The following is a 15267-nucleotide window of genomic DNA, read 5'->3' as shown; positions in this document are numbered from 1 at the left end:
GGGCGGGTAGCAGTTTCTGTGGCTGCTACCCGGTCATGTAATACAGATACACATGGCATCAAATCAGAAGGGATGTTCTCCATGCACTGGATTGAAGCCAGGCCTGTCCCCTGCCTCCTGCCCTGTATTTGTGAACAAAGGCGGAGCACCGGGAAGTGAAAGATCACACAAGGACCAAAAGAGGAAGTATTTGCAGCAGTGCAGTGGACACAAAGCCGTCCTGGAGGGAAGTAGACTCCACTTGCTGCAGTATTTGCCACAGGGGATGGGAGATTCAATGAGCAAGGAGGCCATTATGAGGACCATGTGGCTGCCCCTTGCTGGGGGCGTTCTCCTACTTTCAGGTGAGAGCTTCATCTTGCTCCTTTTGCAGGGGAGGACTGCTGAATGGCACACAAGCTGGCATTCAGCCTCTCTCTCTGGCTGGGAGGGGGGAGCTACCAGGGCGTACTGCAGCCTTCAGAACTTATACCCAGTAACGTTCACGTTCAAACTAAGGGGGCTCATGTACACAGCCCCTGAGGAGCTAAATGCGGCGATAGTCCTGCCTGTTTCCTCCGTGTTGGAGCACAATGTCTTTCATGGGCTCTGACACGCCCAGTACGAGCTGAGGGCATGGGCCCCTTGGGTGCTGATTTCAAGCTGCCTCTACCATCCAGTGAAAGGCAGACTGAGTTTGGCCTGACTTATTTTCCAGGCTATTTCTCTGTGCTGGCTGCTCAGCTGACTGGCCCTGGGGAGATGAGTGGGGTCCTGGGCCAGTCTGTGTCTGTGCCGTGTCAATACATGGAAAACTACCAGACAAAAAAAAAATACTGGTGTAGAGGAGAAAATTGGGAATCTTGCTCCAAAGTCGTGGAGAGCACGGGGTCTGAGGATGAGGTGCGGCAGGGCAGAGTTTCCCTCCGAGACAACCACTTCCTGCACACGTTCACCGTGACCCTGGAGAACCTCACCCTGGAGGACATGGGGACCTACTGGTGTGGGATAAACCAATTTGGACAGGATCTTAATGCCCCAGTGAAGGTGACTGTCTTCCCAGGTGAGTCCCTTAGAGCACTGCCCAGCTGCTGGAAAATAGGGGTGCCTGGTTGTGGGGAGACAAGAGAGGGAGTGGGACTGGAGGACAGGCTGCGGCTGTGTCCCCACGAGGCTGTTTCCTGAGCAGACACACTTGTCATGGTGCAGCAGTGGGCTGAGCGCAGCCTTTGCTATGGACACAGCACGGAGCCCCAGTCTTGCCCATTCGAGCTGTGGCGGGGAACCAACCATGAGAGGTCTGTAATATCCCTGCTTAAAACACAGGAGCATCTAAAACAGTCACCAGCCTGAATGAGGTACGTAGGCATCACAGGTAGGGAATGGGGTTTAACTGAAGATTATGTCCCGGGTCTGAAAGCTCTGGGTAGCACTGCGGTGTCTGCACCCTGCCTGCTTCAGGGGTCCCTGATCTCTGCCCTTTGCTGCAGTAGAGACATTCGTTGCCGAGTGCCAGCCTCTGCCAGCCAGGGGCTGTGTGTGTCCTTGTGTGAAATAACATTTGCTGATGGCGGTCTAGTATAGTGGTGCGCTACATTTTGGCCCTGCTGGATCAGGATCGGGCCCTGTGTCAGCCTTGTGCACAGAGATTGACTCTTGGGGCCCTGCGCCGCCCCTGCCTGGTGCCAAGATTGGGCCTCACTGCCCAGCCCCGTGTGTCAGGATCAGTCTCCGTGCCACCCTAAGTGCTGGGATTGGGCCCCTATGCCACGCTGCATGCCTGAGCTAGCACACAGGGATGGATAACACTGGAGAAGTTATCCACATGAAGCCTCATGGGATGGCTAATGCTGGAGAAGTGACTTCAGTGCACTGTGTTTTCTGACATACATTTTTAGATCTCTCGGCCACAAAGATGGTGATAACAGCTGGGTTTATCTCCACAGTAAGCAGCACTGTGAGCCCCAGGATGACCACACATGCCAGCCCTGCAAGGTAGGAGGAGATGGGTCAAGGCAAGAGCTTCAGCATGTTGTAGACGGAGGCAATCAAGGCTGAATTTCTAATGCCTGGCTTTGCTTGCTTGGCACTGCCTCTACTGGCAGACACTGGCCCATCCCAGTTTATGAAGGCAGCTTGGGTTGCTGGGCAAGTACCTACTTGAATTGTGCTGACAGATGTGGACTTTGCATGTGAAATATGGGGAAGTTCCCAGCCTCAGTCAGGCATGACGGCTGATGCACTGCCCTGGGCACATTGTCTTACCCTATACACCACTGAGGCCCAGACAGGGGAAACTCAGCATACACTCTACAGGAAGCTCCACTTTCCTGGGGGAAGCACTGCACAAGAGAGATAAACATGAGCTGCCCTGGGTTGTAGAGTGAGATAGTGACAGCCAAGACCTCAGGAGCTCCTGTCACGTGGGCAGGCCATGAGGCCATGCTCCTTCAAGGCCTGTGCATCCTTGCCAGACACTTCCGCCCTTGGTTTCCCCTGTCATGCTTTCCAGGTCAGCACCCGAGACGTTGCCCTGGGCTTTCCGCTGTATAAGCCCTTCTTTCTTCACATCCTCCTGCTTCCCAGAAGATCCATCCCTTCCCCCAGCGAGCACTGTTGTCCTTCCTTTTTCCAGGGCACAGCTCACAACAACGGCTGAGCTCCCAGTCATTCTCCTGGCAAGATAGTCCCTCTCTCTAGAGAGATTACTCCACTTGCTTCTTTCCTCTTGCCCCTCTGTTTGATTTAACCCTAACCCCAGTTTTCTACTTCTGTCACACTTCTCCTTGGCCTGTGCACTGCCAGCAAATGAGCTGGGTGTGCCCACAGTTCATATAGACCTGCCATATAGAGCTTCTCAGTCATCCTTTTCTGCTCCTTATCCCACAGGCTTGGGTGGTCAAGACCTCCCTTCTTTTTCTTACATTTACTCCTCTTGCTTAGGAACTTGAAGTATGGTCTATACCCAAAGCAAAGGTTACACTAATGATGTGATTTCTGTACCGATTTAGTTAAATCTAGTGCAACTGTGCATGTGGATACTCAACAAATAGGTTTAAAGCTGGATTTTACAATGTTTGGCTTCCATTGGTGCAAGTTAAGTTCAATGCAATCAGTTTTAAGAGCATCAGCAAGGCTGCTTGCAATGGTTTAAAACTCCATCTGTTCTGAAACCCATTCACATTAAATGTGTGCAATGCATCCTATTGGGTAGTTCTGTGTCATCCCACATGGCAGCCCCACTACCACAAGCTCTGCTTTGTATGAGGCTCCTTCTCCAGAAGGAAGGGCCTCTGCTGTTAGGAGCTGAAACTAGATTTGTGACACAATTGCTTTACTCAGATCTGACCCGAGTTTGGAGCTTGGGAAAGACCTGGTCTGGGTAACAGAGGGCAGGGCTGGATAGTGCGGGGAGCTGGTAGGGACTGGAGTTCCCCACGATTGAGCAGCAGTAGCCAGGAGGAGTTATCAGTGGCAGGGGCTGGGACTGGGCATGGATATCCTCAGGCTCAGGAAGAGGAAACAGCTGAGGGCTGGGGGTGAATGCTGCCTCTAGCCCTGATGGCCATGGCTGGTGAAGATGGCTGGCATGAGTGACCTGGTTCAGTAATGGCCACTTCTCTCAGCCTTCAGTCAGGGGCTCAGTTGCACGGGTGGGCCTGCAGTGAGGGCAATGTCTCATGGACATATTTTGTCCTTTTTCTTTCAGCTCTATTTTCACCAACCCCATGTTCCTGTTGCCAATGGTCATCTTGGTTTTAATCCTACTGATAGGCATCTTGGGTTTTCTTCTGGCAAGGAGGAGGATGCTGAAGAGGCAAGAGGGTGAGAGCTGCAAGGAGGCATCTGCCTCCATCTCAATCTCATCAGTGATCCACCGCTGTCCCTGCCCTGTCCCCAGAGCTCTAGACAACCAAACTCATGCTAACATCATAGCTGCAGTGAGCCAAGGATCCAAAACGGAGGGTCCTGCCCCCACACCATTAGATTCAGAACAAGGCCATGGAAGTGGCTGCTCAGACCAACACAGCAGCCAAACCCACTTCCATCTGAGCCGCGGACTAGCAGCCTCTGAGGACTAGAGAGAAATCCCTTGACTCAACCCTCCCACCTCAAGAGACTGTTTCTCTTGTTACATTTTGATCCAAACCTTCTCACCATGTCTGAATGATGTGCAAAGGATAGTTGTGCACCCAGGCACTGGTTGGTGGGGGAGGAAGGCTAGGAAGACTTGGGATCTGCTCCTAGACTTGCCATAGTCCCCAGTCAAGAACAAATTGCCCAGGGTACCCTGCACACAGGAACACTCTTCCTGGCCTATTTGTGTAGGGAGGTTGCAGCAGTGAGCACCACTACTTGTTGTATAATGGAGACCTTCTTCTTCCTCTTTACCAAGTCCCCTTTGAACACCCTCACTCATGCCTCTCATTGATTGGTTCCACAGTAAGACTGGCCCTACAAGACAACAGGCAGTTCCCAGTTGAGCTAAGCCTTAATGCTCATGCACGATTTTGATGGATGCATGCACAATGCTTTAGCACAGATTCAAGGCCTGGTGGAAGAGGGAGCCTGGGTGCTCACACTCTGCAGGATGAAGCCCTATGTTCTTCTAAATCTCAGCTCTCTCTTCCATTTGTGATGCACCAGGCTGGAGCCAGGCCATAAGCTGGAGTTTGTTGCAATGTTCAAAGCCAGGAGACAGCAGAGTTACCCAATCCGTTCCCCCTTCCCCAACCTGCCAACTTAGCCATAAAGGGTGCATCCAAATGAGCATGCACTTGTGGTTTGTAGTGTCTCAAACCTGCATCCTGGTGCCAAAATTTGATGTCCTGGTATAAAAATTAAATAAATACATAAATAAAACCACCACACAAAGCAGTGTGGTGCACGTGGCTGCAACATGCAGCACCAGAAATGGAGCCTGGCCATCCAGAGCCACTCTCTGGTTGCCAGCCAGGCTCCCTGTAGCTGGAATGGTGCTGCTGGTGCCCAGGTTGGACCATCAGAACAGAAGAGACCTGACCCAACTGCTTTGCCCAGCCTGTGTCCGTGTGTTATAACTTGCCAGGGCACCATGGCACGGAAGCCTTAGAATCCCCACCCCTTTCTTTTCTCCATCAGCTTCCCCTGTGTGAAGTGCTGCTCCCTCATGCCACAGGATCGCAGCAGGAGCATCCATCACAGACTATATACATGATAGGGTCCTGATGTGATACCTGTGTATTATCACCTCTATGAGGGTTGCAACAGAGGCTGTGTTCATTCCAGGTGTCCCAAGTCCCCTGGGAAGGCTTACAAGAGAGCATATATCTACCTATGCATGCCACCCACCAACACATGCTTGAACCCTCTCTGTAGAAAGGGGTCCACTCGGCTAGTCTCCAAGAGCTAATATACTTCAGAAGTTTGGCCCTAATCCTATAATGTCCAGAGGGTCCTCCCTGCCCCCAGTTTCCAGCCTTGTCCTGCTCCTCTATAGCTATTCTCTTCCAACAGTTGATCCCACACTGTGACATCCCTATGATAAAGTGTCTCTTTTCTTTCAGCTGATGCAGTCCTTGAAACAACCCCAGGATCAAGTGAGGTAAGAGAATGTGGTGGCTATTTTCCTCTGTCCCAAGAAGTCACATTTCTGCAGCTCACAAAGGTCTGAGCCAGTGAGTCACAAACAGGGTGCCACAAGATCCTTCCAAGGGTGCAGAAGGGTGCCATGCAATGTTTGCACTGCCCAGTGTGCAAACATGATTCACAATATAAACTCAGAGATTTCACATAGAAACCTATCCCTGTGGTCTTTCCAAGTACTTTGCAACAGCAAAATTGCTCTATTATTTTTCTGTGGTCAAAAAAAAGAATAAAAACTAAGAGCCAGCATGCTCTAGAAGGTACCTTAAGTCTATCAGAGGTTACATGAGTCTGTCTAGGGGTGTTTAAAAAGGTTGAGAACCACTGATGTAGACATACAAGAGGCACATTAACAACTTAATCAAATTCCAACCTGGGGCTCGAAGAGCTCAGTCATCCCAACCTTATAAGATGACAAGGAAAGAAGAATCCAAAATGTGTAGAAAATGTAGGAGGATCTATCAGAAAAGTGCAAGGAGCAGAATCATTGCAAGGGGCTGACCAGAAATGATTTATCTTTGTCACAAGAGAAATGGTCTATTGGAGGGGGTTCTGGCCAGGCAGTCAGATCTCTAGATGTGCCAGTCGCTAATTGGGTGACCTTAGCTGAATCTTTTTTGCATCTCAGTTGCACAGTCTGTACAACAGGAGGAACCTCCTTTTTGTCAGTACTTCAAGTTTGGTGTTGGACAGTTCTGGGCCAATGCTAGCTATTAGTAGGACCCTGGCTGGAAAGAGCAATTAGAAAGGCATGGTGTGTTTGAGGTAATCTAGAAAGGAGAACAGCTGAAGGGACTAGATGACTGTGTGGTTAGATCACCTTAGAAATGGTCACTGATAGTGGACTGTGGTAGGTGTCCCATGCACCTCTAATTTAGTTAGTCTATGAGATTCAAATCTACCCTACCTTCTGCCTGACTTCAGACTAAACCCCTCCCTCTGATCACTGGAGGTACTCAGAGCTCTAGGACCCACACAGATTCCAAACCAGAATATGTTAACCTTTTTTCAGGCTCCAGAGGAAGCAAAAAGTGACATTGTCTATGCAAATGTGACTACAAAGCCCAGAAAATCTATACATCAATCTCTCACACGCAGCTCTGCCCAGCCTGAGCACTGCCCTGAAAGTGTGGAATACGCCTGTGTGGTAAGGACTTCTCCTGCACTGGAGGTTGGTTGTGAATGCTTCAGGCTCATCGAAGCACCCCAAAGTACCACAGTGGGTTCAGCACCCTCAAGGTCTACAGGGCTTGTGTACCCTGGGTGGTACAGAGCCCTAACAAAGACCAGACCCTCAGTGGTGGCAGCAGTTACCCTAGGCTTGTGGGTGGGCTCCAGGAAGGGGGTTGGCTGGACATAGGTGCCCCACGGGGGACACTTGAAGTGTGGTTTTTGGTCAGGTGCAGTGAGGCAGGTGGCCTAGCTTAGTAGCACCCCATTACTATCCCGCCACACCCTACCTTCTGCCTGACTTCAGACTAAACCCCTTCCTGTGATCACTGGAGGTACTCAGAGCTCTAGGACCCACACAGAGATTTCAAACCAGAATATGTTGATTTTTTTCAGGCTCTAGAGGAAGCAAAAGGTGACGTTTTCTACACAAGTGTGACTACAAAGCCCAAAAAATTGATCAATCAATCTCTCACACTCAGCTCTGCCCAGCCTGAGCACTGCCCTGAAAGCGTGGAATACTCCTGTGTGGTAAAGACCCCTGCATTTATTCTTAAAAGGGAGAGAAGTTGGAACATATTCTTTTGATTCCTTATATTGCCTTTAAATCTCACCTCTGAGGTTTCCATACAGTACTTGCATCCAACATCCATATCCATTATGGTGCATCGCAGCAGAGGAGGCTTTGAAAATGAAGCCCTGTTTTCATGGGAAATACAGTGGCTTTGAGAGGGGTTCTAGAAAAGACTCTATGAAAGTTCCTAGAGGTCTAGAAAAGTTTAGTCTCCATCATGTACATTAATGTTCATACTTGGCTCTCCAGCCAGCACCTTGGAGGATCAATTTTGCTTTGCCCTGTGCCCATCCAAAGTTTCTGTACAGCTGGCAAATTTCCTAGGCAGGGTGGAAAGCTGTAGGTCTCCCCTGAGTACATGCAACTGCCATACAAATTCTGTGCATATACAACAACTGGTCAACAATGTGCCTAGTTATAAGTGTTCATCTAGTATGCCAAGCTCCCTGCAGTGATGTGTCCTCATTTGAGTGGCTGGAGTGGACTGTCAGTTCTGAGAGAGGACTTGGGGTTGGGGGGGAAGCAGGCAATTCTGCACACAGAAGATGGGGAAAGATATGAACGCTCAGTGTGATGCATTGATTATGCCCTGTATGGGCATTCAGGTGACTTGATATACATCTGTATGGCCTCTATGGGAGGCCCAAGACCATGTCTCACAGGTGCCATTACAGACCTGAGAGACACCCCTAGTTCTGCCCTCCACATGCCCAAGACTGAGATCCTCAGGGAATCTCTGGACATGCACCAAAACCAGCCACATGACACGTTTTGGCACATATAGAACAGGAGTGAATGGGCAGGATTTTAACCTAAATCCAGGTTGAGCTACAAAGGTGGTAGAGACACCCTGAAGCAAATAAAGCTACTGGGATATAATGTTACTTGCCGCCTCCTCTCTGACCAAGGCTGCTCAAATTTTTCAGGCTCCAGAAAGGACCATGGTTTCTTACTCCACACTGAAGTTCCCCATGCTGGAGTTGGAGGCTTATTCTGCCAACATGGATGGGTCCTCCAGACCAGCCCTTTGGACAGGGCCCTTGGAAAGAACAGAGTACTGCTGAGTGAAAAGGAAGTAGGTCCCTGTGGACCTGTGTGCTTCTCTGTTGGAGCATGTTGGACCTTGCTTCTCTTCCCTTGCAGCTGTGTGGAAGGGCTGGGATTCCATATGGGGCCTGAAGGCTTCAGGCAGCTGAGGTGAGCTGGTAGTGGGAAAGCCCCTCCAGATTCAACAAATGCTGACTGGAACCAGATTGAGATAAAAGAAGAGTCTGGCACATCCCAGAAGCATGTGGGGCAACAAGGAGCCCTGTGGAAAGGCAGTCAGATCTCCATCTTTTGATCTTTGGAGTATGTTTTGGTCATGCCTTGTATTTTCTCATGCCAATTAAAGCTTCAAAAAAACATGACCCTGCAGGGATGGTCTCCAAGGTGCATAGACCTGCTCCAGCTTTCTGCACACAGCAGAGGGGAGAGGGGATGAGACCAGGATCCCATCAGAGCTAGGCTAACTGACTTATTTTAGGATGATCTAGTTGCTGTGGGTATCAGAGTGGCTCGGAAACTATGGCAGCACTTAGGACAAGGCCCTCAAAGTCAAGGCAATGGTGTCATGGGGTTGGCATTGGAGGGGGGAAAAGGTGACCCTCAGAAGCAGAAATATAGGAAATTGAGGCAACTGATGCTGGTATGGACTTCTGAGAAAGAAAGTGCCAGGGAGCTCCCAAAGTAAAGCATCATGCCAGACTGGAGAGGAGGATTCGGCAGTCAGAGAGACAAGGTATTGGTGAAAGAAGGCAGAAGGTGGCAGCCCACAATGAGGAGGATCCAGCCATCAAACTGCTGAACATGGGGATGTCCTTAATAGCATGGACCAGGGAAGGATGAGCATTTGCTCAAGGAACGCCCATGCTCAATAGGACTGGCTGGCAGCCTTAGGTGTTCCCAATCACTGCTGTAACACCACTAAGAGCTGGTAAAGTGCAGTGCTTGAACCTCGGGTGTCACCATACAGCCCCTTTATGTGACTACAGTTCTCACCACCATGTACAATGACATTGCCTTAGTGGAACCAACAGCATTGAACCATCTCTCAGGCTGAACCAGCTGGGCATCTCCTGGGTCTGGTCAGCTGTTTTTTTTGGAAAATGCCAGTCATAGGAAAAGTTTATGAAAAATATAACTAGTTAAAGTTAAAAGTTAGCAGCCTTTAAAATTAACTGAAGTTAAAACTCAAATATTTCCACTTTCAACTAGTTAAAGGGTAAGTTAAAAAGAGAGTAACTAGTTAAAAGTTAAGTTGATTTGTAGGCCTGTGCGAGTTGGCAGTGAACCAATCCGGCTTCGGATCCAGCCGCTTCGGATGGCCGCGATCCGATCTGGAGCTCTGGACCAGGTTTCCGCCTCGATCCGGTCGAAGTGGTGCTGAAGCTTTGGAGCCGCCTTGGACATCCAGCCATAGGGTATAATCTATATCTATAACTTTGTTGCTTTTTGTCCAATTTGGATGAAACTTGCAGGGTGGAAGCCTCTGCTGAGAGCATGAAGCCTGCCAAGTTTCGAGAAGATCGATGCTGGGGTTTGGGGGGAACTGTACCCCAAATTCTTGAAAGCCAAACTCATGTCATGGCTGTGTGTTACATTGTGGGGGGGGTCAAAGCTGCAGGGCTGGTAGCTCTTACTGAGGCCACAAAACCTGCCGAGTTCCAAGGAGATTGGTGCAGGGGTTTGGGGAGAACTGCCCCTCAAGCTGCAGACAAGCAAACTGATTATACTTGTCATATAGTTTTCAGAATAACAGTTTACCAATACCTATGTAATGTTGGATCCTTTTCACCCTCTCCATGTGAAGTACTTTATAAAAGTCAATGCATCATATAGGTATACCAGAATAACAGAAAGGAGCTATTCATAGCCTGGTGACAAATGAAAGCTGTTTCCACAGAAAACCTCCGTTGTTACAATTTTTATTGCTCAAAAAGTAACAAAAGGGTATGAAATACATCTGAATGAGAAATAATGAAAGTGTCTGAAAAATCAAAATTAGACTGAAATGAGAAAATCAGTTTAAATGAGAAGAAGACTGCTCAGTTGCATAGCAGAAATGGTTTAAACATGCTTATTGAACTTCAGCAAAAGCTGCTGTAGCCCAGGTAACTTGGGTATATACTCCCCTTCTCCAATTGAAGGGGACTGTTAGCTGGCAGGTGTGCTGCGGGATGGGAACTGCAGACCGCTCGGTTTCCCTCTGTCCCTATAGATCCAGGCCAGGACAGTCAGGGGACTTAACTACTTACACATTTATTTACATTAACTTATCACAAGGAAAAGGAACATGGATTTAAACATATGTACAATATATATAAGATATCTAAACCAGTAACATAAACAATACTCTCTGGGTAAATGACATAAAGCCTTATACCAGTGCTCTAGATACAGGTAAGTCACAGGTAAGTATCTGATCTGAAACAGATAAACACCAAAGATAAACCCAATCCTGAGGGGAAACCCCAAAGCCTCTGGCTCGGCTCTGTTGGCTGGCTCAGTAGCCCGAGCATCGTCTGGCTCCCTGGACTCAACCTTTTGCTATGGATCGGAGGCCTGGGCTGCCTCGTGCAGCACCAGGCTCGGTCCACTCCCAGACCCTCCGTGCAGTGCCTCCTGCATCGAGCTCCCAGCCTCGTTCCAGGGGTTGAGGACCTGAGCCGCCCAAGCACTCCAAAGGTCCTACTCTGTGCACCGGCCTGTGCACCGTGTCTCTGGCTGCACGCCAGGGGTTGCAGACCTGAGCCGTCTCACGCAGCTCCCAGGGTCTGGACACCGTGTGCTGTGCTGCACACCGAGAGCCTAGCTGCTGGAGCCATCCCCTGTTCCCCGCTGATGGAAGTCTTCAGGGGCGCTTCTGGTATACTGCTTCGCCCTGCTGAGCAGCTCTCCTCAGCTCAGGCCCGCTCTTCTCTCCTTTTATACTCTCCAGGGCTCCGCCCCTGAAGTCTTCCTGACATGAGTGTTGCAGTCTTCAATCAGGTTAGGGAAGGGGGGGGGAACACTCCTCTCCCCTGCCCCTCAGGAAAGAGGTGTGACTTAACTCCCCTTGCTGCCTCCTGATTGGTAGATGAGCTCCACCAATCAAAACAGCAAGATTTCAAGCCTGGGACTCAACCCAAGCTCCAAAAGGCAAGACTGCTACACTGCAAAATTCAAAATTTACATCTGACAATTTTCCTCTTCCATCTTGCAAAACGAAGCCCCCAGTACTGAGCAATCGCTCTACATGGGCAGATGAGGGAATGCTTGTGTTATAACAGATAAATAGTTTTTTCATAGTAGGTGACATCTCAGATAAGTTTCTCATAGATGAGAAGTAACGCTCAACTTCTTGGGCCCTGGGCTGCTGGTTCTGATCTTCATTAACATTTTTAGAAGTCATCATCCGCTTCACCCTCACTACTTGCTCCCACTCTTACTGGGAATCAATGCCTCTGCTTGCTTGTGCTTGTTCCCTCTCCTGCAGCCAGCTGGTTCCCTGTTGACTTCTGCAAATGCACAGAAAATGCCAATGTGAACTAAGGAACTCTGGGACTTGTAGTTCATAAGAGACCGTATCTCATAGGAAGGCACACTACTCTGTCTCTCAAACAAGTCCTAGAGTTTCAATAAAGAAATGTCGTTCCATGCAAGTCCTAGATAGCGGCTGTGTCAGGAAAACTCTGGGAAAGCTGGATTTCAATTTTTTTAACTTATACTTAAAAAAAAAAAATTAAAAAAAAGATTAACTTTAACTTTTTAAAACTAAAGTTAAAAGTTGACAGCTGAAAAATGTAACTAGCTAAAGTTAAAAGTAGCCATTTCTTTAACTTTTTCACTAGTTCATCAACTAGTTAATTCCCATGACTGGAAAATGCACTAAGTTCTCGGGCTCCACAGAGGTGTAGCTGGGTGCCGTTTGATGCAGGAAGTCAGAGTAGATGGCCTGCAATTCAAAATCCAGGACTCTCACTCTTCGGAGGGTGTGGACCCAGGGCCTGGTCCTAAACCCACAGAAGTGATTTCCACTGGCATCAGCAGGATTTAAATCCAGTATCGATGTGGCTTACTCCCAGCGTCTGTGTTCATTCAGCTGGTCTTCTGGAACCCAAGCACTGTATTTGAACCCTTTGAATGCTGCTATGGCCTGGACCTTCTCCATCAGATATATATAACTGCACGAAGGGTTTTATCGGGGTGGGCGAGCTGAGGCAGGAACCTTTCCGGGTGTGATAGTTGCAGGACCGCACTATGCCATATTCTGTGTCCCCTCATCCTGGCTTGGGGCCAGATTCTATCTCAACTCTTGGGACTATAAAATGGGCTTAGATTTTATTCCACTCTGTTCAAGTCCTGAAAAGCCATTAATGCATCTACTTTTGTAAAATGCTGTCATCTGACCCTTAAGACGGAGTCACAAAAAGCAGTGAGAAGGGCCCACCCACCTTTCACACTGACAGTGTTTCAGGGACTTGGCAGGGTAGAAGAGATTCACACTTAGATGCCTAAATGCAATTGCAGGCGTAATAGATGGAAGAAAGTCTGGCCCTGGGTGTTTTATGTGGGTAAAGCCTCCAGGATTAGCCTCCTCAGCCAATGGGCATTAAAATCAATAGCAATCTTTGCATATAAATCATTGGATTTTGGATGAGACCCCAAATGATTAACATACACTAGCCCTCTATGCTGTAGGCTGATGTGCACACACACATGGTGCCTCAGGCATAACACTGCTATAAATTATTCACTTGACCAACTTTTCCAGTATAAGATGCTGTCTTCACAATACATTCATTCAGCGTATTCACAGCTCCTTTACCCTTCGGGTTCTATATTTGCAATATCATGACATAAGAGTCATGCAGCTCTGTTTTCTGGCCTGCAGAATACTTAGCAAATGCTCTTTAACCCTCACAGTGCACCTGCAAGGCAGGGAGCAAAGCTATAGTATCCCAGAGGGAGAGCCAGTAAGTGATGTGCCCAAAGCCAGTGAAGGAGTCAGTGTTAGAGATGGGTTTAGCCTGCAGGGGCTCCCAGTTCTTAGCTCCTCTGCTTAGGCAACAGTTCTCTCACCAGAGGCGGACAAGCCTTTGCCAGTCAGATCCAAATCCAAAATGCCCTCTTGTCAAGTCTGTAGACTAACACAGATCCATGGATATGCTTGCTGGATATGGAAATCCACTTCCCTCGATGGAAACTTTCTAGCACTAATGATCAATCTCTCCTTTCCAGTCCCCTTTATATTATGTATGATTCCATTTTTAAAGCCCTGTGGGCACTGATGCACAAGGCACAATTTGACTCGTATAGCTGTGCAGTTTTCAAACTTTTGTAGGGGAAGGAAGAGAAATATAAAAAAAACCTATGTGCAGCAGGCCAGATATTGGTCCCACTGAAGTGAATAGGACTTTTCAACTAGGTTCAGCCTTTTTTGAACTGGATTCGATTGGCACCTAAACACTTTTCAGTTAAACAAGGGTGGCTATTTATTACTGGTTCCACTTAAAGGAATCAGTGCAACTTTGTGAGCTGACATGCTCAAATCAGCTTAAACCAGTCAGCTGGTTGAAAAGGCCCCTATGGAAAGTTTTCTATTAGAAAGGCCAATTCCATGAAATTGAACTGTTTAGTGGGAAGAGACTAATTTTGGCAGAAAAAGAAAAGCCTCACACACATTTCATTGCAACAAAGCCTGCCTGCTTCATTTTAACATTCATTTCTAATACAGATGTTGGAACAAAGTGCTTGAAGTTCTCAAAATATAAGTTTTTCTGCTATCTCCTAGGCAATGTCTTTTTTGTCCCAATAGGGAAGAAAGGAACATTCAAGATGCCCAAGCATCAAACCGATCTCATGTTATGCCAAGTCGCATTGCTTTACCTGCCGTTGCTAAGTTTACAGACACATTGCTAAATTGATACTCCAATTAGAACTGATTCAGGAGCATCCACACAGGTTCTCATTGATTTAACTAAATCACATTTTCCACCTGTGTTAAGATGAACTAAGGCCACTTTTGAGTCGTCCCCATTCCTTTGTCTTCTCAAAACTAAGGGGACCCAACACATTCGATCTATTAGAAAATACCCGCAGACTAATACTTGGGTCTCACTGAGAGCACTTTTCAACTGGAGATCTCAGTGGGTTTCTACCCAAGTTGGGTATCATTATCCTCCTGTTGCCCTAGTCAGGCAGGTTGGGGGCAAAACCAAGAAAGAATGTAGCTTGACTCTGATTCTGCCCTGATCTAGGCTTCCAGTCTCCTTTCTTTCTTTATTTTATAATCAACCACAAGCTGATGGAGTCCAATGCCCAAGTACTCATCTCCCATGTCCTGGTACCCCATGAAGTCCAGCATCAAGCAGAGTCCTCGAGTCAATATTCTAGTGCTTCGCTGCAGCCCTTTGTATTGCTGGAAACTCACCTCCTATCTGCATGTGTTTTAAGTCATTCCTTGACATCTGATGTGTGTTGGCATCATCTCACTGCCTCCCTCCCCCCAATTGCCAATGTAAACAGCTTGGTCTGCTAACCAGGAGCTGGCAGGGAGCAAGTCTCTAGGGCTGGAACCACCAGATGCTATTTCTGTCAGGGCACGTCCTGAATGAGTTTCCACTGTGTGTTTCTATGGTGCTGAGCAGCGAGGGAGCCTCTCTGCAGTTCCACTGGTACCGAAGAGCTCATGCGTTACTCTGAAAGCTTCCATGCAGACATCAGGGAGCTCTGTTACATCATTGCCAACACTTCTTTATTCCCAAAAGTCCAGTTCCTGCAGCACTTGAGATGGAGTAATTCACCCCGTGCTAAGAGAATGTCTCATCAGCTCTACTTGAGTCCAGTTCAGAAGAGCCCTTAGAATCACGCTCCTCATCTAAGGACAAGAAGAACCT

The 15267-nt window shown here is 48.2% G+C and overlaps 2 protein-coding genes across 4 annotated transcripts in view; one reads left to right on the top strand and one right to left on the bottom strand.

Moving 5' to 3' along the window:
• RAB37 (RAB37, member RAS oncogene family) overlaps window positions 1–15267 on the bottom strand; it is a 49914-nt gene that overhangs the window by 25850 nt on the left and 8797 nt on the right. The gene's annotated exons all lie outside the window — the stretch shown is intronic.
• Window positions 207–8757, top strand: CD300LF (CD300 molecule like family member f). Of its 2 annotated transcripts, none has more exons than XM_019494461.2 (8): window positions 207–344; window positions 698–1042; window positions 1926–1974; window positions 3689–3804; window positions 5526–5563; window positions 6617–6751; window positions 7171–7305; window positions 8275–8757. In XM_019494461.2, exons 1-8 carry the CDS (start codon window positions 266–268, stop codon window positions 8410–8412), a joined length of 1035 nt encoding a protein of 344 aa, XP_019350006.1. In that variant the 5' UTR covers window positions 207–265; the 3' UTR covers window positions 8413–8757. The 2 variants fall into 2 exon arrangements, with proteins under 2 accessions (XP_019350006.1, XP_019350005.1); XM_019494460.2 differs by having other exon boundaries at window positions 1878–1974.

This window comes from Alligator mississippiensis, chromosome 8 (assembly GCF_030867095.1).
Source record: "Alligator mississippiensis isolate rAllMis1 chromosome 8, rAllMis1, whole genome shotgun sequence".
Classification (NCBI taxonomy): domain Eukaryota; kingdom Metazoa; phylum Chordata; order Crocodylia; family Alligatoridae; genus Alligator; species Alligator mississippiensis.
Note: the sequence above shows the minus strand (reverse complement) of the source record. Positions and strands in the feature narration are given on the sequence as shown.